The sequence below is a fragment of the Kryptolebias marmoratus genome, linkage group LG2 (genome assembly GCF_001649575.2).
Source record: "Kryptolebias marmoratus isolate JLee-2015 linkage group LG2, ASM164957v2, whole genome shotgun sequence".
In the NCBI taxonomy this organism is placed as follows: Eukaryota; Metazoa; Chordata; class Actinopteri; order Cyprinodontiformes; family Rivulidae; genus Kryptolebias; species Kryptolebias marmoratus.
Genome location: NC_051431.1, coordinates 28,297,417 through 28,319,898, shown reverse-complemented (window position 1 = coordinate 28,319,898; position 22,482 = coordinate 28,297,417). Strand labels below are relative to the sequence as shown.

General features: G+C 39.2%; 2 protein-coding genes and 1 long non-coding RNA gene across 5 annotated transcripts in view; 1 reads left to right on the top strand and 2 right to left on the bottom strand.

The window, feature by feature from the left end:
- nlrx1 (NLR family member X1) overlaps positions 1 to 5,375 on the bottom strand; it is a 36,265-nt gene extending 30,890 nt beyond the window's left edge. The window contains exons 1-2 of one of the 3 annotated variants that reach the window (XM_017436557.3): positions 5,254 to 5,375; positions 2,660 to 2,728 (exon numbers count right to left, since the gene is read on the bottom strand). The gene's annotated coding sequence lies outside the window, so the exon portion shown is untranslated. Of the gene's footprint in view, positions 1 to 2,659; positions 2,729 to 4,556; positions 4,791 to 5,253 lie in introns of those variants that run through there. The other 2 variants (XM_017436556.3, XM_017436558.3) reach the window with 2 other exon arrangements.
- Positions 5,376 to 8,465: 3,090 nt separating this feature from the next.
- LOC108248063 (Na(+)/H(+) exchange regulatory cofactor NHE-RF4-like) overlaps positions 8,466 to 22,482 on the top strand; it is a 41,023-nt gene continuing 27,006 nt past the window's right edge. Inside the window, exons 1-5 of the mRNA XM_017436541.3 lie at positions 8,466 to 8,517; positions 16,440 to 16,467; positions 19,886 to 19,947; positions 20,038 to 20,249; positions 22,016 to 22,087. Coding sequence (XP_017292030.1) covers positions 8,502 to 8,517; positions 16,440 to 16,467; positions 19,886 to 19,947; positions 20,038 to 20,249; positions 22,016 to 22,087 — 390 coding nt within the window. The 5' untranslated portion in view covers positions 8,466 to 8,501. The remainder of the gene's footprint in view (positions 8,518 to 16,439; positions 16,468 to 19,885; positions 19,948 to 20,037; positions 20,250 to 22,015; positions 22,088 to 22,482) is intronic.
- LOC119616748 lies at positions 16,500 to 22,048 on the bottom strand. The gene is made up of 4 exons (XR_005232761.1): positions 22,008 to 22,048; positions 20,073 to 20,157; positions 19,870 to 19,967; positions 16,500 to 17,073 (listed from the first exon to the last, which is right to left on the bottom strand). It is a non-coding gene; the product is annotated as an uncharacterized LOC119616748 (long non-coding RNA).

Below are 22,482 nucleotides of genomic sequence, written 5' to 3'. Positions count from 1 at the left end.
AAGGTCTGAACTTATTCTAATATACAACCCCTATTCTAAAAACGTTGAGACGTTTAAAATGTAAATAAAAACAGAATTCAATGATTTTAAAATCTCATAAACTTATACTTTATTCACACTGAATCGTAACAAACATTAAATGTTTAATTAAATGCTTAAACCAAGAAATTATACCTTCAAAAGAAATAAAAAGGAAACAGGGACATCATTTTGAATATTATGGAAGTATCTTAGAAAAGTTGGGACAGGTTCAATAAGTCTTTAAAAGTAAGTGGTACAAATGAGACACTTGAAAGAGCATTTTTGTAACTAATTAGGTTATTTGACAACAGGTCAGTCAGAGGACTGGGTATAAAAACAGCTTTTTAGAGAGACCGAAACTCTCAGAAGTAAATATGGGCAGAAGTTCATCAGTCTGTGATTTTAAAAAATGATTTAAAAGTAGTGAGACAATTTCAAAATAACAAAACATTGGGAAGACTTTGAATATCCCATCATCTATAGTTTATAATATCATCAAAAGATTTCAAGAATCTAAAGACATCCCTGTGCACGAAGGACAAGGCAGAAAGTAAATAACGGATGGTCATGATCTTCAGGCCCTAAGGCGACACAGCAGGGGTGATTCTAGGATCTGACCTTTGTGGGGGCTCAGCCCCCCAACAGAGGCTCTTCACCAAAACAATTCAGGTTCTCGTCTCTCCCCTAGTATCACAAAATCATTTTAAAAATACATTCAAAGAGAGAATAAAACTAATAATGGGTATAAATATATTGTGAATAGAAAGCTTTCTTTTATTTCAGCGGAATAATTACGTGTTTGCTTCAATAACAATCTGACTATTTTCACACCTGATTCTTCCTGGTTTTTGTCCTGTCTCTGTTCTCCTCCTCCTCTCTTTCTTCTTCTCTTCTCTATATTTTCCTCTCTTTGTAAAATGTATTACTGTTTAAACTTTCGTATTAGTATCGTACGTATTATTTTGAAAGTGCACTGATTTTGTGTGAAGCATCAACAATTTCATTGTACACTAGACTAAATTACAATAAAGTTTATTCTACTCTATTCTCCTCATTGCACACAACACTTTGTAATGAATTACTATGGAGTAACTTTCAAAGAAATAAAGCAAACAAACGCAGTAGGGCAATTATTGGGTAAATACAGCAAATTTAAGAGGTCGGTAAGAATCCACAGTCTCCACCCCTTGGTTATATAACTTCACTACAGCCAGCAGGTTCGTGGTGCAGAGGGGCTGCACAGTTTTACACTCCCAAACTTGAAAATGTGTCCAGTTTGAACCAATAGATGTGGGCAAAAACAGCTGCTAATGAAAGAAATAAAGGATGTAAAAACAGCAATTTCCTACAGATGTAGTTAAAAGTTCACACTCATCGTGGGAATAAATATATTAATTTTGGGCTTTAAATTATTTCTTTGAAATGTTCTTTTTGCAGAGTGGACTGATTATACAACATACAACTACAATGCTTTTTAAAAACAAGAACCCGCTGGACAGGTTTGAACCTAGTATGGATTTTCTCTAATCCACACAAAACCAAAGTTACACAAACAGGTTAAAATACTCTACATCCATACTCCCCCACTAACATTTAGCTAAATGTCCCTTAGCAAGTTGCACCTCAACCACAGGCTTTTTCTAGTCATCAACATGTAAAAAAATCCACAATAAACTCAAATGTTTGTACCCAATTCTTGGAGTATAAAATCACTGAAGCTCTATGTTGTATCATTACTCCACTGTAGAAAGAACAGATCATAAAATTCCCCAAGTTACAATGATGTTCAGGCTCATGTTGGGTGATTGGAACCCTCTGACCACCTCTGTTGGTTTAAAATGTGCCCATTTATTCAGTCATTTTCTGAACATCTTAATCCTCTTTAGGCTTGTGGGGTCAGTCTAGGAGGGACATGGATTGTTACTCGAGGGGGGAGGTGGGGTACACCTGGACAGGTGTCCAGTCTGTCACAAGGTCACACAAAGACAGACAACCAGCCATGCACAAACTCACACTAAGGTTCATTGTTGATTTGAAATTGGTCCTAACATGTTTTTAGACTGTGGAGGGAAACTAGAGTACTCGAGTAAACTCACACATCCACAAAGAGAACAAGCAAACTCCTTAATAATGTGTCCATTTTTGAATAAATAACTACAAAATGTAATTTGATTAGTGATACTTTGTCTTGATTGTAAGTACGCTGTAGTTACTTTCTGATTACATATAGTCTACAGGGTTTATTTTAAGTAACAAGCAGAACTTACTGATGTTTTTGTAAAATATCATGTAATAAAACCAAATTATTACTATATTATTGAAAATAGTCAAAATAAATCTAAATGGGATAATTATCTTTTAATTTTTTTCTATTTAGCGTATCCATTACTGGAATATTGAATTTACAGGTTAGACTTGAATAACAGCATGAAGTCTTCATGTGTTGCCATAAAAAGCTGCGGAGAAGGTTAATATTTTTTTAAGAGCTGATGGTGTGATCGCAGGGACAAAATGAAGCCAGACACTGAGTAAACTTACAACTTCACAATGTAAAAAAGTAAAATAAAATAAAAAACACAAAACAAGGCATTTAGGCAGCCACAACAAATGACAACAAAAAGACAGAAGTAAAACTCACAGTTATAACAGGAAGGGGCTCAAGCCCTTCCAACATTCCCTCCAAAAAGCTTCTGAAGACCTGGCAAACCTTGTGCAAGGACAGAAGAAATTAGTTTTTAGAACAATGATTATTAAATTTGCATTACAGTACAGATAACATCTACTTAGTTTAGCAGGAAAATATGTCAACAAATCTGTTTGTTTGTTTAATGAAGTTTAGTAATTAATATTTTGGAGTGTATTTGTGTGAAATGACCACACGCTGTCCTCCCCAAGTTTTGAAATGTTCCAAAAATCCATTTTTAAGATATGGTTCCCATAGTTTGAGCGCCACCTCGTACCAAACTTTGCTCAGCTTTGTACAAGGGTTTAAACTTACAGAAGAGAGTGTGAAAGTGAAAATGTTTGACGCTAACAGAAATCCACATTGCAGAGACAAAGTCACAAAACCCAGTTTGACACAAAATGCTGTTAGTCCTCTACATTCAGGCTTTCTGACGAGTGTCCAGTCTCTGCCTGTGCTGTTCACTTCAAGTTTTAATATAAAATATCACCAGCAATGACTATTCTGCCAATAGACTCATGGTCTAACACCTTTTGAGGTCAATGGGAATTTCAGTGGAAAATCTTAGGATAGCAGTTAGTGCAAATTAGAAAATACAGTCGTTCCTCTCCTTTCAGGCGGATATGATGAGTGTCTTATCTCCATCTACACCGTTTCCACATAAAACATGGCCAGAACGTTACATTTAAAAAAAAATGGCTGCTACTGTGCATTTTGATAACAACAAGCAAACAGAAAGCTAAGGGGCAGGATGAAAAATATTGGTAAGAAATCACCAATGCAGAAACACAGAAAATCTGACTGAAATATTAAAATAAAATTTAAAAAAAAGAAAAACAATAAAAACTTAAAAGAATATTTAAAAAAAAAAGTCACAAATTGTTTTTCATGCTAAGTGGACACATTTCTAACATAAAAAATAATAAGCGTTTTGCATGTGTAGCATCAACATCCTTTACAGGACAGAAAAAAAATTCAAAATCCAAATGAAAATGGAAACTTTTTACAACCATGAACTGTAGAATACAACCCTTAAAATAAAGCATAAATTAGTCAGTGTCAGTGTTTGTAGTCACTCGAGGAATGCATCTTGAAAAATGTAGCTGTCTAGAACAAATTTTAATTTTTATTATTTTTTTGTTTTAAATATTCATTAGGGTCAAACACCAGACCACCTGGTGCTGAGCCCAACCAGGGGGCATCAGGGTGAATGTCAGTAATTTGTGTTTTTAAACACAGCAGTACTCCTGGATGGGAGCAGGCTCCAGTACCAGCCCAGTCTTCATTGAACTAGTTTGAGCTCCACCCTTCTGAATTCTTTGTGACAGGTTTTCAGCTGACATTTGGCGTGGCCTATTTCTCTGAATCGAAATGATGTTATTCTCGGAAATCTGATGCGTTGTTCTGGTCTCTATTATTCTTACCTTATCTAATGTAGTGTCAAGTGACAGATCATGGAGGTGTTAGTGGATGCATAAACACTGGCAGCTGCTCGGCTCCACACTAAACATGTAAAGTTACATCAAAGTTTTTAACAGAGATCTTGCACAGTCTGTTAGCACTCAGAATATGTGTTGGAGATCAGTCTCAATTACTACCACACCAAGGTTTAGATTAATATGTGTAAAAAATGGCTGAAGTTACAGCCACTTGCAACTGAAGTTGAATAGCGCTGCCACAGACAGCCTAAAAAAGGAACCATGTTCCAGCACAACTGTCTGGAAAGCTTCAGTGCTTCACAAACCTTCATTTGGCCATCACTAACGCGCATGCGCACACGCACCGTTAGAACTCCCCTCCACATTGCATCAAATCTAATGCCAAGCTGCCCTGCTCATGTTGAGGAATTTACCTTATCTCTTGCAGAAGGAATCTCCCATCTGAATGCCTTCAAATAACCTTGAACTTGTTGATGTAGACCACCTGCAGGATTCCCAGGTCCTTCCAGCAGACAATAGGAGTTGTCTACGACAGTGACACCTCCCCATTGAACCACAGCCTCTAAACTTTATTTGCTGACTCAGCTGTTCCTTTCTGTGTCCCGACCCACCCCATCACTGGTAAACACTGACACTCACAGCGAACGCTTCCGGTTGTCTGAGACGCCAACAGGAACAGGAAAGCGGAACGCAAAAAAGGCTCGACACCATTTATACACCGCCCGATAACGCGGCGCGCCGGGTAGACGGAGTTTGCGCTCCATCTCAGGCAGTATCAGTCGGCTGTCTCGCACAGATCCAGAGATGAGGGTGTTTTTGATCTTTCTGGTTCATATTTATTGCGTCAACTGTTAATAATAATAATAAACTTAAATCGATCTGACAGGTCGATTTAAGGGGATACCCCCCATGCCATTCACCGCTTGTCCTAACGTGTGCTGGGTCACACCCCGGCTGACTAAAAAGGAACAGACCCTCTGTGTTAAATCTGAGTAACGGAGAGGCAGCTAAGTAACTAGCTAACCCTCTAAGCTAACACACAAGCTAACATCTAACAACCATTCTAAATACAAGCTAAAAGCATGTCACCGTAGGAAAAAGAGAACAAACCTGCTTTATTTGTTCCGTCAAGACGGTCAGACCGACTGGTTCAACTCAGACAAGTCCAGGTGTTACACCGGTGTTGTACCGAAATCTGATCACCACCCCGCGGGAGCGCGCAGCTCGTGTCTTCTGCTGTCTGCTCACAGCAGTTCACCCAGAGCTCTGCAACCTTTACTGTCAAAGGAGAATCAAAGCTTTATTTAGTTTCCCACTAAATAAAATTAACCCAGACCCGCTAAAACTTATTGAAGCTTGAAATCAAGGTAAAATGACTAAAATAACTCAGTATGTATACACACACACGAACAACTACAGTTTATCCCATTACAGTTAGTGGTGGGATGTGCTTGGGCAAGACTCAGAGGAGGTAAAGTGACTAATATGAGACAGGACAGGTGCGTACAGACAGGAGGGAAGCAGCACACTGAATACAGGTCTCAGAAACAGACTGAGGAGAGAGAGAGTATTGCTGGGAACACAATGAAAGGTGATGCAAAAGCAGAAAATGATGGATTATGTCAATTTTAATACAGTCCTACTGTTCCATTGTCCTCAATTCCTCCATGGTTATTTCCATTAGCAAAGGTAAATTTAAGTATACATGAGAAATTAAAAGAGAAATCAGAGCAATTACCAGCATGCCATATTGATCAGAAATATTGTGAGCAACATTTTCTTGATGATATTATGATTTTTACTGATGGTTCTAAAGATCCTGAGGCAGGCCGAGCAGACTCAGCAGTTTACATCCCAGCCACTGACATCTGTATTAAGAGGAGAACTTCACTTCATTTATCAGTATACTCTACAGAACTGGTGGCAATATTGTTGGCTCTGCAATGGATAGAGGAGAATGAAATACAACACATTGTGATTGCTTCTGACAGTATTTCAGCACTCACTAGTATTGCAACTGGTAAATAATCAAACAGAACAGATATTATTAATTAAATATTTATCACAATGTATAGAATAGAAATTAAAGGTGTAAAGGTACAATTCCTTTGGGTGCCAGCACATGTTGCAGGAAATGCAGGTACTCTGGCAAAACAGGTTATAAAGAGAAAGTCCACAGAACTACAAGTCCCATTAAGTAAATCTTAAATTAAACCGTTTATTAGGAAATACACGCAGACAATATGGCTAGAGTACTGGGATTTTCAGGAAACCGGAAGACATTTGTATAGCATACAAAACATGGAGTGTTAGGAAGGAAAACAAGATGGAATAGGAAAGATGAAAATGTACCTGGAAATCATTCAATGGGAACATGTACGTATTGTAACCAGCCAAAGACAGTGGAACATGTATTGATTCATGGCAATAAATACAGCACCCACAGGGATCATCTTTTTCACTCACTAAGAAAGGAGAAACATCAGGTATTCACATTATCCGGGCTCTTGGAGGATAAATCACACAGCATATACAACAAGGTTATTTCATTTCTGAAGGCAACTTGTTTTCTTTTCCTGCCTATTCTCCAGATCCACCTTTCAGTCTAGTGGTGACGGTAATGCGCTTAAATTAGTCTGCCAACCGCCAATAAAATCGGGGGGGTCAGCACCCTTTGGGAGGGAGGGTGTTGTTTTAGGCCGTTTTCAGCTTGGCAGTGAGGATTAAGTGGAAGGAGGTGGTTTTATAGGAGTGGGCAGTCTTATGAATCCCCTACCCTGTATGTTGGTTGTTGCGGTTGCAGTGCCTCTTGTGGAGGGTGTTTTTCGTGACTTGCTGTGGTTAATTTCGTAAAAGGTTATCTTAAAATAGTTTGGGTGGGTTGCTATGGTGAAATTTGGAATATAAGATGCCTTGGGTATCAAGTTCTGCTTTCAGGTTGGATCTTCGCCCCTTATTTTAGGAGTCTGAAATTAAATGATAAAGAGACATTATTTTCTTAACCTCCTGGTGTGTGTGGTGATTATTGGAAGGTCCTGACATTCTAGGCAAGTTCTTCTCCCTGTGTAACCCTCAGACATCATTAAAATATTTTTACAAAATTAAAAAGACAAAAAGGAAAAAATTAAACATTTTCTGATTTCGACACTTTGATAAAATCTAAACACTGCAGGCCTATGCAGCTGTTCAATATACTGAGTCCTCGAGGGCCACTATCCTGCATGTTTTCCTTGTTTCCCTGCTCCAACACACCTGATTCAGTGGTTAAATCACCTCTTCATGTTCTGCAGAAGCCTGTTAATCACCCATTGATTCAAATCAGGTGTGTTGGAGCAGAGGAACAACTAAAACCTGCAGGATAGTGGTACTGGAGGGCCAGGATTGCTTACCTAGGTTTTATATCCTGCCATGGAGAAAAGAAACTGCAATGAGAAATTTTGCAAACACTACAGACAAAGGTACAGGCACACTCAAATTCAGATAGATATCCTGTTAAATGTCCAGACATGGGCAAAAACATTACTGCCCCTTCACTTTTGGTTGCCTGGCAATAAAAAGACTGTCAGTCTTAAAACTCCTAGTGAACACCACAGTGTCAGGTCCAAAGTTTCAGGTGCTGAGTCACAGAGTCTGGGCAAATGTCCAGGCAGGGTTAATAAATATCTGAAGAAATATGTATAGCAGGAATAGGTGAGAGTAACTCAGTTACTGATGAAATAAAAGTGATTCTAAATCTTTTAGCTTCTGTTGCTGGAGGATATCAGCAGGGCCATTGTAGTCATTTAGGAACGTTTTAGTTAGGGTGCCTTCACATGAGCATTGAAGCACCTTTATTACTGTTTAGTCTGTTAATCTGTTAGAATTTGATTTTGGTTCTTTTTACACTTCTTTCACAGTTCACACATATAATTGTATAATTCTAAGCTCAGGAGAAATTAAGATAGTAATGGTAGAATTTTGGACAGCATTTCTTCAGAATTTTTTCTAATTTTACAGTGCCTATTAAAAATATTCAGGGGATATTCTTTATAGACACTGTATATGCTGTACATATTGCGACTTTACGGACCGGACCGAACCTTCAACTTTGTTTGCATGTTTGTCTGAGTTCCTTAAGAGCTGCTTGTTTTCGAAGAAAAAAAAAATTAAGGGTGAATCATTTCTATCTTCGCCACAATTTGAGTTGTGCTGACAGCTGATCAGACTCCTGATAACTTCTCATGTTCAGCAGTTTGTGGTTCTGAGCAAATATTTAACCCAGAGAGCTATGGAGAAACACATTACCTGCTGACAGACTTTTATTACCTGAGCAGAACGTGAACTTTGGCCTCAGCCTGAAAACACACCGTCTCAACTCCATGTGGTCCTCTAAAGGTAGGTTCTTGGGTTTTTCTTTCTCACTTGTTAGACTTTTAATGTTGTGAATTTAAACATGGCCTCTCATGAGGGTTAACAGTTCTTATACCTTGATCTTTTATTGTAATAAAGGTTTTTGCTGGTTCTGTTGGCACATACAAATACTTAGCTGCAAATTGTTGTCGTTTTTATTTTTAAAATAAACCACCTCCAGTTGTTGTTTCACACTGAGATAACCTTCTCTGTAAGCTGGCGGTGTGGTGTGTTTCTTTGTCAATAGCAGAGAATAAACGAGGGGAAAATGTTCTTTAAACTGTCAGAAGACAAGAGTTCCTCCGTCAATCAGCTGTTAGATACAAAGGTTAAAGGTCATACTCTGCTAGCCTTTATAAGAAACATGTTCAGTTGAAAAGTAAAAAGTCAGTACTTATTTTTTTCAACAGTTTTTGAAGCAGTCTGGATCAGTACTCTTTAAGTTTTCTGAAAGTCTTTCAAAATGTTTTTTAGACATTAGCTGATTTATTCAGTTTTAGTCCAGTCCCATTAGTCCAGTGGTAGGCAACCCTGGTCCTGTAGTGCCACTATCCTGCAGGTTTTACTTGTTTCTCTGCTCCAACACACCTGATTCAGTGGTTAAATCACCTCTTCATGTTCTGCAGAAGCCTGTTAATCACCCATTGATTCAAATCAGGTGTGTTGGAGCAGAGAAACAAGTAAAACCTGCAGGATGGTGGCCCTCGAGGACCAGGGTTGCCTACCGATGCATTAGACAAACACAATAAATCATATTCCTAGAAATCCTTGAATATAATCTCTCACCTTTCATGCCAGAGTTTTAGGCTAAGATAATCTTATGTTGAGAGGAACAGAGCTATAACTGTTTTGGTCAAACCTTGAAAATAACGTTAAGTATGATGTCATGCAATATTGGAAGATGTCACGCTTGGAGTAATGTTAAAAACGACTCTCAGTAACTACCACAACAAATTTTAGCTCAAAATCTGTAAAATTGTCAGAGTTATAGCCATTTTGTTTTGGGCTACTGTGGGTTAGATGTGACAGCCATCTTGATGAGATAGATTTTAAAAGTTATTCTGTTGTAGATGTGCATCTAATGATTACCTTCTGAAAGTTTCATTAAAATTTGTTCAGTGGTTCAAGAGATATTTTGCTAGCAAGTCAAAATAGGTAGAGTATGTGTTGTAAATAACTCTCAGCTACAACCACACCAAACTGTAACACAATATATGTAAAACTGACTGAGTTATAACTATTTTTGTATTTTCCAAGTCAGTTGTCTGTGGTGGCCATCTTGAAGTGGATTGGCTCCTAGTTATTGTTAGCTTCTAGGTCAAGGCTGGGTCCTGGGTTAGGATCTTCCTGGGTTGGGATTAGCTCCTGTGGATACAGCATCTTATTCCAGGCATTACTTGGGGCTTAGTCCAAAAAGTAAAAAACAAAAAAGACTTTTATTCTTTAGCTGAAGTCTTTTCGCTCCTCATCCAGGGAGCTTTCTCAGTTTTAAACTGGAGTGTGTGGAGTTTGAGCTTTAAACTGCATGAGAGAACTCCACATTCTCCAGTTTTGAATTAAGAACAAAACATCTAGAACAGTGATTCCCAACTCTAGTCCTCGAGGAACACTATCCTGCATGTTTTAGTTGTTTCTCTGCTCTTCAGAAGGTCTTCAAGTTCTGTAGAAGCCTGTTAATCACTCACTCACTCAATTCAGGTGTGTTGGAGCAGGGAAACAGCTAAAAGATGCAGGATAGTGTTCCTCAAGGACTGGAATTGGGAATCACTGGTCTATAGGAGTTTAGCTGCTTTGTTTCTTAAAACATGTTGGATTTGCCATGTCCTGGACAACTGAGAATCTACACCAAAACAATGGGCTTTGGTATTGGTTGCTACAAATTGATTTCAGCAGTGCAGTTGTTAAACCAGAGAAGAAGAATGGTGTAAATAATTAGAAAAAGGTTGGGAACCTGAAGAAGAGCAGAAAAATATTAGAAGGAGCTACATGAGGCTAAATGCAAGTGGAGGATTATTGTATGATCAAAGATGATTCTTTTTTTTCTTTGTATTTTGTTATTCAAAGGATGAACTTTCTCAAATGACAGTATTTTTAAACTTAAATTTTTAAATTTAAATATATCCATGGTTCGTTTCCTACCAGCTCAGATAGGTAGTGACCAACACTTCTTCAGAACATAAATGAATTGGGGGGAGTCACGTGACCACCGACGGATGCAGTGGTTTGTCATCACGGCTCCACAGCTTTTCCCTTAAATACATTGTTTTTTACCACATATTTAGTCTTAGGTCTATGATTTTTGTGTGTAGTAGGTAACAATGGCTACATCCTCTAAGAAACACTCTGCTAAACAAGCTCAAGAACAGCTTAATATTCGTTCTGTTGACAACGAAGAATTGGCTAGGCTAGTTAAGCTAGCAGTAGCAGATGCTATCAAAGAAGCCATTCCCGCGCTGGTGGAGGAAGTAGTTGCTCAACTTTCAACTAAGACACAAGCCATTGTGGCAGAACAGATCGCCGAACTTCGGACCGAGATGTTAACCACACGAGCGGACACTTCAGCATGTATGGAACGCATGGAAACCACCCAAAACCGCATGACTGAGCTAGATGGTCGCCTCTCGACAATGGCGGACAAGCTAACCACACACTGCGCTACGCTGGAGGATAAGGTGGCAGACTTAGAGGACAGGTCTCGTAGAGACAATTTGAGGATCCTTGGGATCCCCGAAAATCCTGAAACGGCTAATCCTCTTGTCTATCTCCTCGATGCCATCCCGAAATGGTTCCCAGAGATGGGATCAATAGAAATCATGCGTGCACACCGAGTGGGTCCAGCGAAGGAAGATGCCAACCATAAGCCCATTCCACGTCCTGTTCTGCTGAAGCTGCTGAGATTCACCGACAGAGATAAGATCCTGGGTGCCGCTCGGAAAACTATGGTGAAACTGGACGGCTCTCCGGTCCGCTTCGCTCCGGATTACAGCACGCGCACCTTCAGACGCAGACTGGCTTTTTCTAACGCGATCGGCGCCCTGCAGAAGCTGGGCTTTCACACCTTCTTGCTGTATCCAGCCAAACTGAAAGTGATGCGCGGTGGAACCACTCACATCTTCGACACCCCGCAGATGGCTGAGAAGTTCGCTAATTCCATGAAGGAATGAGTACCGTCTCATTTGAGGTAATGGACAGATTGCTCCGCTAGTTTCGCTAGGGTGGCAACTCAACTGTTGGCATGCTGAATGCGGCTTGGACTGGTGTCTTCTTGCCTGCAATCGCAGTGTATATTTTACTTTTTCACGTTGACTGACAGAGTGTCTTGTTTTTGTTGAGTATAACGTCTGCATGTCATATCGGGCTTATTATTAGATTTAAACTGAGTTAGACCTATATCACTTGATTAATAATTACATAAAGTGGTAAATTTTTGATTTATTTAAAGAAGGGAGACTTGTGGGTTTTGGGGAAGATTACTGTAGGATCACGGGTCCAATGTTTTGGGGTATGCTATGCTCCTTAAGAGCTGATTGTTATGTTAAACGTTATGTGGGTGTTTTGCTCTTCAACGTTTTTTGGAGAGCTTTGGGGCCATGGCGACAAGGTCTTATGGGTGGGTATGGATCTCTAATATGGTTGTCACTATCTATATGTTGCATCTTAGAATCGTTGCATTATCGCCCAATGTTTACACTATATCTCTCAACTTATAATATGTTTTCTGTAGCATGACAAAATTCCATGTTATAAGCTGGAATGTTAATGGACTAAATGGGCAAATTAAGCGTGCAGCCTGTTTAGACTTTCTTCGTAGACACTCGGTGGATATAGCTTTCATTCAAGAGTCACACTTAAGATCTATAGACACGCAGCGTTTTGCAAATAAATTTTACTACACAGCTGCATCTGCTTCATTGAGCTCTAAAAATAGAGGGTCATTAATTGTGCTAAAACGTAATTTGTCGTTGAATATACTAGGGAAATATGGAAGTGAGGACGGCAGGGTTTCATACATCAAAACTATAATCGCAGGTCACAAATTTGCCTTTATTTCGATCTATGCCCCATCTTTATATGAACCGGATTTCTTTTCTAAATTGATTTCAGTTCTGACACAAATACATGACTATTCGTTTATTATTAGTGCGGACATGAATGCCTGTGTCAATTTAACACTGGACAAATCGGCGTGTCTTTCTACGTCCACGCAAATACGATCATCGAACGAATTGCAAGATTTCCTTTCAGCTTTCAGTCTGGTAGACTTGTATCGTGTAGTTAATCCTACCTGCAAACAATATACTTTTTATTCAGCCAGACATCAGTCTTTCTCCAGATTAGATTACCTATTAGTATCTGCTAACTCATTCTCTGAAATTCATAATGTAGTAATTCTACCTTGTTCGTTATCAGATCACAGCATTGTATCAGCTCGCCTTACGCTTAGGAACACCCCTCCCAAAGCTTCACGTTGGCGATTCAATACATCACTTCTTCGAAATGAAGAATTCTGTAATTTCTTTCGTAACTCGCTAAAAACCTTCATAGAAATCAATGCTGGTTCAGTAGAGGATCCGAGATTTCAGTGGGATGCTATTAAAGGATCAATTAGAAACACATCAATCTCCTTCTCATCTCATCTTAAGAAAAACCGTCTGCGGAAAATTGGTGAGCTGGAGGAAACTCTTAATCAACTTGAATTAGAAAGACACGATAAACAGAATGATGAACTATTGGGGAAAATATCAGTGACTAGAACAGAATTAAATTCATTGTTAAGACAAAGAGCTGAATTCCTGATTCATAAAACCAGAAGGAATTATTATTTTAATGGCTCTAGACCAAGCCATTTACTAGCCTTAAGACTGAAACAGAACGAGAAATACTCCAATATTATGGCTATTCAATCGCCGACCGGCACCCTAACTGAGCCCTGCGAAATTAACTCGGCATTCAAAAATTATTACTCTTCCCTTTATTCCTCTTCAGTAGTTCCGAATACTGGAAAATGCAAGCAGTTTTTTAGGAATCTCCAGCTCCCCACTCTTGCCGATGAGGATTCAGGTAAACTTAGTGCCCCCATTACATCACAAGAGTTGAAAAAAGCCCTTGCCTCTATGAAGAAAGGCAAATCCCCAGGTTGGGACGGGGTTCCACCAGAGTTGTACCTAGCCTTTTGGGACATACTCGGCCCACCATTGTTGGACATGATTAATAAGGCAGTTGATAAAGGCTCATTTAATCCAAGTATCAATACAGCAATAATTACATTGCTTCTCAAACCTAATAAAGACCCAGCACAATGCAGTAACTACAGACCCTTGTCCCTCTTAAATGGTGATGTCAAACTCTATGCGAAAGTACTTGCAATGCGACTTGAAAGCCATTTATCCAGACTGATACACAATGATCAGACCGGATTTATAAAAGGCAGATTTACATCTGACAATTTACGGCGCTTGCTACACATTATTCACGAAACAAAGACAACTGATTCCCCATGCTCTGTCCTGTCTCTTGATGCCGAAAAAGCGTTTGACAGACTGGAGTGGCCTTATCTCTGGGCCACCTTGGACAATTTTAAACTAGGTCCACAATTCATTAAATTGATAAAAGTTCTTTATGCCAACCCGTCTGCGATGGTGTATACTGGCAATACTTGTTCTTCTCTATTCCCCATACTAAGGGGCACACGTCAAGGCTGCCCACTCTCCCCATTGCTTTTTGCCCTCTCCCTTGAACCGCTGGCCCAGAAAATTAGACAACACCCCTCTGTACTGCCCATCTTAGTCAAAGGTACCGAACACCGCATATCTTTATATGCGGATGATATTTTACTTTATATTGGTGACACAGGGTCCTCTTTAACGCATCTTCTATCCGTCTTCGATCTGTTTGGCTCAATATCTGGTTATAAAATTAACTGGAGCAAGTCGTCATTGTTGCATCTAGGTTCGATTATACCAACCTCCCCCTTGCCATCTAGCATCCCAGTGGTGAGCCATTTTAAATATCTTGGGATTGACATCTCTCCCTCTATATTTCATATAGCCTCACACAACTTCCAGAGGGCATTTAACCTTATTGAGAAAGACTTACAGCGCTGGTCAAAACTCCCAAATTCTCTTCAAGCCCGCGTGTCGATAATCAAAATGGATATCCTCCCGCGTGTTAATTTTTATTCCTCAATGATTCCTCTTGCACCACCAAGAGGTTACTGGGACAGGCTTCACTCTCTCATATCTAAATTTATTTACAATGGGAAGAAACCCCGTTTGAAATTGAGAACACTTCAACGAGATAAAACACTTGGGGGCTTGGGTCTACCGAATTTTAAGATGTATTTTTGGTCCTTTATGCTCCGACCTTTGCTTGTATGGTTGAACCCTGAGGTCTCGGTTTCTTGGAAACCAATTGAAGAAAATATTTCCAAACCATACAGGCTGGAGGACTTGATATACTCTAAGATACCTCCTAATGAGGCTAAATCACAATTAGGACCCATAATTTCCTCGCTTCTTAGAACTTGTCATTCAGTGCTGAATCTTACAAACACCAACCTGAAATGGCATAAACACTCTCCTATATTTAATAACTTTTCCATCCTCATTGGAAACAAACCATTTTCATTCCCTAGGTGGAGGGATAAGGGTGTTAATGTCCTCCAAGATCTCATGAACAATGATGGCCTACGTTCTTTTAGTGACCTACAATCTGCGTATAGTCTGCCAGGTTCTACTTTCTTCTTTTATTTACAGCTCAGATCGGCCATGAAAGCATATGGGGTTCCATGGGGTGGGCCTCTCCCAATCCATCCCCTACAAGAACTTCTTGCCTCACAGGGTCAGACACGTGGCATTGTTTCTAAATTATATAAATTTATTTCAGATCCTCGTGCCAGACTCCCTGTTGAAAATATATGGGAGAGGGATCTTTCCTTTATGGGAGATATAGAAATCTGCTGGGATACAGTATGGGAGAATCTCCATAACACATCCAAAAACCCTGACCATCAGCTTATTCATTTTAAATTTATTCATAGGATGTACTTGACACCCAGGAAACGTCATGCTATGAAAATTATTACATCTCCCATTTGTGACCTATGTACACTTAAGGTTCCAGGTTCTTTTATGCACATGTATTGGGATTGTCCCAGTGTGGCTTCTTTCTGGAGGCAAATTTCCACTACGTTGAGTGATTTGCTTAAATTTGACATTTCTTTATCACCATCTTTGTTCCTACTTAATGACGATTCCACTTTAGAACTTTCCTCTCAGCAAAAGCGCATGCTATGGGCAGGCCTCACTGCAGCTAAGAAGATGTTGGCTCTACGATGGCAACCACCACACTTATTGCCTTGGCAACAATGGGCCAACTCCTTTCTAGATATCGTCATGATGGAGAGGTCAGTGGCCAGGATGCACACGGCCAGTCAAAAAACGATTAGAGCTTGGGATGCAGCTTATTCTTTGATCAAAGAAAGAGTGCAACATAATGCTATATAATCTTTCAATATATAACTGTTAGTGATGATTTAATCTTTGCAACTCTCCACTTCCATATTTATAATTTCGAGATCCTTGGGAACAGGGTAGGGGGTCGCCATGGGGCTGTGGGTTGGGGGGTGAGGGGGGTCACACTGTCTTCTATTTCTATGTTATATCCCATCTAATGTAACTATATTGTAATGTACATGTTATTGTGGATGTAAAACAACAAAAATAAAAACATTTGATCGAGAAAAAAAAAACAAAAAACAAATGAATTGATGAAGCTACTATTTTCTGTTACTTTGCTCTGCAACTAAACACAACAGCTTGGGAAAACAAACTAAAAAAGTTCAGTTTAGTTCTGATTATTTGTTTGTAGTTGAAGGAAAGTACAAATATCTCATTGTTTCCCCACAGAAAACCATGGGGATGTGGAGTTTCCACGGTAAGCTCTCTTTCATTCTTTCTACAAAAAAACTTAGTGCTGTCTTTAAAACTTTTGTATGGCTGTGCTTTTGTTTTTACTCATAAGCCAGTCTCTGGTAAATGTACATTGAGTTATGACTTTCTGAAAGATTAATAAAAAATTTGCAAATGCTGTTCGTCAACTAGTCTCCAACAGTCACAGTCCAACGAGATGCTGGTCCACAGGCCCCCCTTGGTACTGGCACCTAATTTTAATTATGTCCGGAAACTAATACACACAATCCCCTAAATGATAATTTCCACCATTTTTATTAAAGACTAAACAACCAGCTCTTTTGATCATTCACTTTGGTTGTTCTAATATTTGATCATATATAACTCCATTCAGTTCAATTCAGTTTATTTATATAGTGCCAACAAAGGTCATCTCAGGACACTGTACAAAAACATTCACATACATTATAAAAGCCAAGCAGTAAACGTTATCTATCTTAGGAAGCCAGCAGTCTCTCGTCCTCAGCAAGCATCTTGGTGACAGTGGAAAAGACAAACTTCCTTTTAACAGGAAGAAACCTCTAGCAAAACCAGGCTCAGGACGAGCGGCCATCGGCTTCAACCAGCTGGGCTTTGAGAGGACAGGAAAGAGACACAGACAAACAAAGAATGATTGGTGCAGGTGTAGTTTCTTTTTGAAGAAAGACAAAGAAAATCGTGTTAATGATAGAAATAATTACAGTACAGCAAGTAAGACAGCAGCAGAGTGAGGAAATGAGGTCACTTTATCCTCCAGCAGTCTAAGCCTATAGCAGCATAACTAAGGGATAGCTCAGGAAACCCGAGCCAACCCTAACTCTCATCAGAACTCTGGCAGAAGTGATACCTAACTAGTCTGGCCTCGGTACCCATAATCACCCCTTAATGACAAGCCACTTTTCAAATTGCTTGAATGTAAAGATGATGCAGTTTGAACTTGAGATAGTAGAGTAGAAGATTACAGTAAAAAAAAGTTTAAGTATAAACCAAAACAACCAGTAAGTGGCAATGCTAGCGAAAGAAATATATTATTTTAAATATTCTCTTTTACACTCAATTAGCATTTTAATTTAAAACCATCCTTCTTGACAGACTCAACAGTGCTTTCATGCACAGACATGAAATAAAAAACTTCAAATTTTGAGAAGTAGTTTAAAAAAACTCAAAACATGTACAGAAGCTTTAGCTGAGTACCCACCTATGAAATGCATAATAAATAATGCCTTAATAAAATTATTACTATCAAGTAGAATTCAAACAAAACAGAAAAGTGTTGAAACCTTTAAACAAAACTGCAAACCCCCAGCCACACATCACAATCCAGGGATATAATCCACATGATGCTAAGAATAAAATAAAATTACTGTCAGACACACAACTTTATACTATCAGGAATTATTCTTCCATTACTTGTGTTTTGCTCTGAGCGCAGAACTGAACTCTCCTCATTTCATTCATCTCCAGGACTGTGCAGAGATCTTTATAGAAGCAGGTGTTCAAAATGTAAAACGACAATATAGAATAAACTTTTAAAATGTCTATATAAACAATGTAATTCAAGTGATTCAAGTTTAACGTGATTATTTGGTAATTTTTGAAATGATGTTCTATCAAATAATTATCAATACTGAGTACCATACTAGCAATGACATTGTTCATGGACCTGTATGGCAAAAAGGGAAGAAATCTTCATCCAGGCTAGGCTAAAGGCTATAGGCTACGCAAACGAGGCCCCATTTTTTATCATCTTTCAGGTTTATAAAACAACTCTTTTTCAAAAGCAACATATCCATGTAACAGAACCTACATTAGCTAATATGAAAGCTCTATACTAATGCATGTTTGTTTGGTTTGTTGCTGTTTTCTCAACCAAACAATGTCTGTGTTACAACGCAAATGTCTGTGTGCGAAAGATATATAAAAAAAGAAAAGAAAAAATCCCATCTCGCCCTACTTGTTTAACATGTGCAGTTCCATTTTCACTTCAACCTCTGGTCCTCTACCAGAGGCCTGGGAGCTTGAGGATTCTCTTCAGTATCTTAGCTGTTCCCCGGACTGCTCTCTTCGGGACAGAGATCTCTGAGGTTGTTCCTGGGATCTGTTGGAGCCACGGATCCAGTTTGGGGGTCACAGCACTGAATGCTCCGATGACCACTGGTACCACTGAGGCCTTGACTCTCCACAACATTTCTATTTCCTCTTTCAGCCCTTGGTATTTCTCCAGCTTTTCGTGCTCCTTCACTGCTTTCTTCTTTATCTTATCTATCACCACAATGTCTGGTTGGTCAGCCATCACCTGTTTGTAAGTCTGGATCTGGAAGTCCCACAGTATCGTAGCCCTGTCCTTCTCCGCCACCTTAGATGGAGTCTCCCACTTAGACTGTGGGACTTCCAGTCCATACTCAGTACAGATGTTCCTGTACACTATTCCAGCTACTTGGTTATGGTGTTCCATGTACACTTTGCCTGCCTGCATCTTACATCCTGCTATGATGTGCTGGACTGTCTCAGGGGCATCTTTACAGCCTGCATCTTGGGTCCTGCCGGGTATGATAGACCCCGGCCTCTATTGCTCTCGTGCTGAGGGCCTGCATAGTGCCAAGGCTAATGAATGTCAGCCCACCAGAAGTAAATTTTTTGACTTACCAGACATGTTAATTAGGTAGACTGAAGTTTGATTGAGAAAACGGTGACAAAGCAAAAGTGCAAAAGTGTGTCAGTTTAATAATAACTAATTATTAAGATATAAGGCCCTTAATGGACAGGCTCCTGTATATCTATACTACCTCCTGCAGCCTGATGATCATTTGCTTTTAGTTGTTCTGAGGTTGAGGCTGGTCCACCATGTTGGGTTCTTTAGCTAACACAGTGAATGTATGTGTGCAAAACATAGATAGATGGATGTTAGATGTTGTTGCTGTTATTACTTCTAGCCACTAGATAGAGCTGCTGTGACACAGTAGGGCTGAAGAACCAGTGGACGAGTAGAGAGCAGGAGACTAGAGTTCCTTTAATGGTGCCTGTCTTGATAACACATGTAATAAAGTTCCTTGCATTTTAACGAGCATCTCCTTATTTTCATTTACACCCGGCACAAAACACAGAAGTGATGGGTCTTTAGTTGTCCCAAGGTCCAGGTTGATCTACAGAGGTGATACAATGGATCACTTTGCCCAATGTTAGTTGTTTTTAAAATGGATGATTATTATGGGTAACATGGAATGGAGAATGTCCTTCTAACTTTTTGTTCTTAGTTCTTTTGGGGGATCTAATACTTAATTTCCCTCCCATAGTTTGAACTATGATTATGAATGTTTACAACTTCATCAAATCCAACTCAGTGTACTGTTTTCAGTTATTGTTATGCTACCTGTGGGTACACACTAACCTTCATGTCTCCATAGTTTCACCTTCAACCCAAAGGAAGGGATTGATAATCCAGCCCTGGTCATCACTGATGATCCTGGTGAATTTTCCTGTACACATCTTTATGAACACATTATTTCTCTTTAATGGCACTTCAGTGTTAATGAACAATATTAAACCATGTGTGCAGAACCTGATCTGAATCCAGTGCCCAGAATGTGTCACCTGAAGCGTCTGGAGGGTCAGAGCTTTGGCTTTCACCTGCATGTGGACCCGAGCAGCCAGTGCTTTGAGATCCAAGATGTGGAACCTTCAAGTCCAGCAAAATACAGTGGTGTCAGGGATGGAGACCGACTGCTGGAGGTCAATGAGAAATATGTAGCCAACATGGACTTTGACAGGGTAAGTGTCCAGAAATGTTTTAGAGAATATATTTATCTTCTAATTCACCCTTGCAAAGTTGCTAAGGTAGTCATGGAAGTTTGTCCAGTCTATAAGTGTTTGTGGATTTGAAAAAGACTTACCACTGCGTTCCCTGAGGCATTGGGGGTTGCTGCAGGAGTATGAAGTGTCAGGAGCTTTTAATAGCTATCCTGTCCCTGTCTAACCAAAGAGAGCTCTGGCCATATACTCAGAACAAAGGTGTTATACAAGGAGAATGAACTCCCTCCATAATATGTGGTTATGGAAGCCAATTGTGCTCAACAAGTAGCATTGAAATCCTTACTAGACCCACTTCTTCAGTCTTCTCCTTTCAGTTACACTAGAATGTGATAGTAGCCTTAAAATATGGGTTTAATTTATATGTAGTTTTGACCAGAAAACACTCTTGTTGGGGCTAAGCTCGCAGGAAGTTTTTTTTTCCATTATGTTTGGATATGGGCTAGGTTAGGTAAAGTATAAAAACCTGAAGAGATCTTAAAGCTTGCATTTGGCTCTTCCTATCCCTCTAATTTTGAAGTGTTTCTGCAATCTCTCCCCTCAGTGAGGGAGGCGATTGCATCTATATATTTAAACATTTTTAACCTTTCAAATCTTTCCACTGTGTTAAAAACTGCATGGGAGACAGATTTGGGACTATTGATTTCAGATGATGTTTAGGGGAATAGATTTTAAAGAGGGTACACAGATCTTCAATCAGTGTCAAGTAATGTCAGATCCTATATCCAAATCAATATACTAAAGCCAGGCTCACAAAAATATTTGACACAGTGTCCCCTTTGTGTGAACGATGCCAACAGGCCACAGCAAATTACTCACGTTTTGGAGCTAAAACATGTTATCTAATGTAACTGGAGAGGATATCACTCCTGATGTTTTAACTGACTTGTTCAGAGTACAGGCTACTTCATTTGATCTCTCTCCTGCTAAAAAGAACTTGATAGCTTTCATGTCTCTGCTGTCCAGCAGGCCCTAACATAAACAAGTTAGATTAAAGAGGTCCTTTATTTTCTTAAAGGAGGCCTATTATGCTTCTTTAAACAAGTCAGGATAGGTCTGTGAGCTATACAAAATATGTTCATGGTCTTCGTGTAATGAAGTGGGTGGAGCTCCACTTGGCTTGTTAGGTGAGGGGCTAGGCTAAGCTTGGAGTTGCTAGGTAACAGGGATTGTGACGCAACAATCCCAAGGTTTTTGAAAGAGGTCGTTTCGCAGACACCAGAAAACATTTACTTATTGTCAAAAAACAGCTGGGTGTTTTGTTTTTTGCACTTGGACTGTTTCTAGAAACAGTTGATACTCAAATGAAAGTACAAAAAGATGCAAAAAGTGAATTTTGCATAATACGTCTCCTTTAAACTGAAAGAAAATCAAGCTGACTTTGTCTGGTAAGGTTGGATCATTTCAAATAAACTGGAATCCCTTTCTGTCCTTTGGTAAAGGTACAGACTGTATGATCATGCTGAACTGAGCACCACAGTGATGTGAATTGACATGTGTGTATATATGCATATACAGTGTGTAGTGGTCATAGATGGATGGATGGATGGATGGATGGATAATTACATAGGTAATGGTATAACCATCTCTTCTGAAATTTTATTATTTCCTCCCCTTCTGTGCAAAAGAAAATCTTCAAACAGTGTTTTCACAGGTAACCCTGTTACAGAGAAAATTAACAATATTTTAGTCAGATGAGTCCTTTTCTATCCCTTTTACCTGAACAGGTTGTGAGGAAGATCCAGTCATGTGGTTTAGACCTGTTCCTCATGGTGCTGAAGAAAGAAGAGTATGAACAGGTAAACTGTTACTGTAAACATTTTTTAACATTTGAAAAAACCAATTGTGTTGTTCTCACTTTGTATTGTCCAGCTTTAGCCCAAATTTCTTATAGATTCCACAACAAATGCAGCTTTATTTCTTGATAGAACGGTGAGAACTGGAAACAGCTGTATGGTTGGGTTATGATTGTTCTTCATCAGGGATCTATTCTGTCACACCTTCTCTGTGGTCTTCCGCTTTTTCCCACTCTGGCAGCTCCATATATACAGGTGCTGGTCATAAAATTAGAATATCATGAAAAAGTAGATTGATTTCAGTAATTCCATTTAAAAAGTGAAACTTGTATATTATATTCATACATTACATACAAACTCATATATTTCAAATGTTTATTTCGTTTAATTTTGATGAT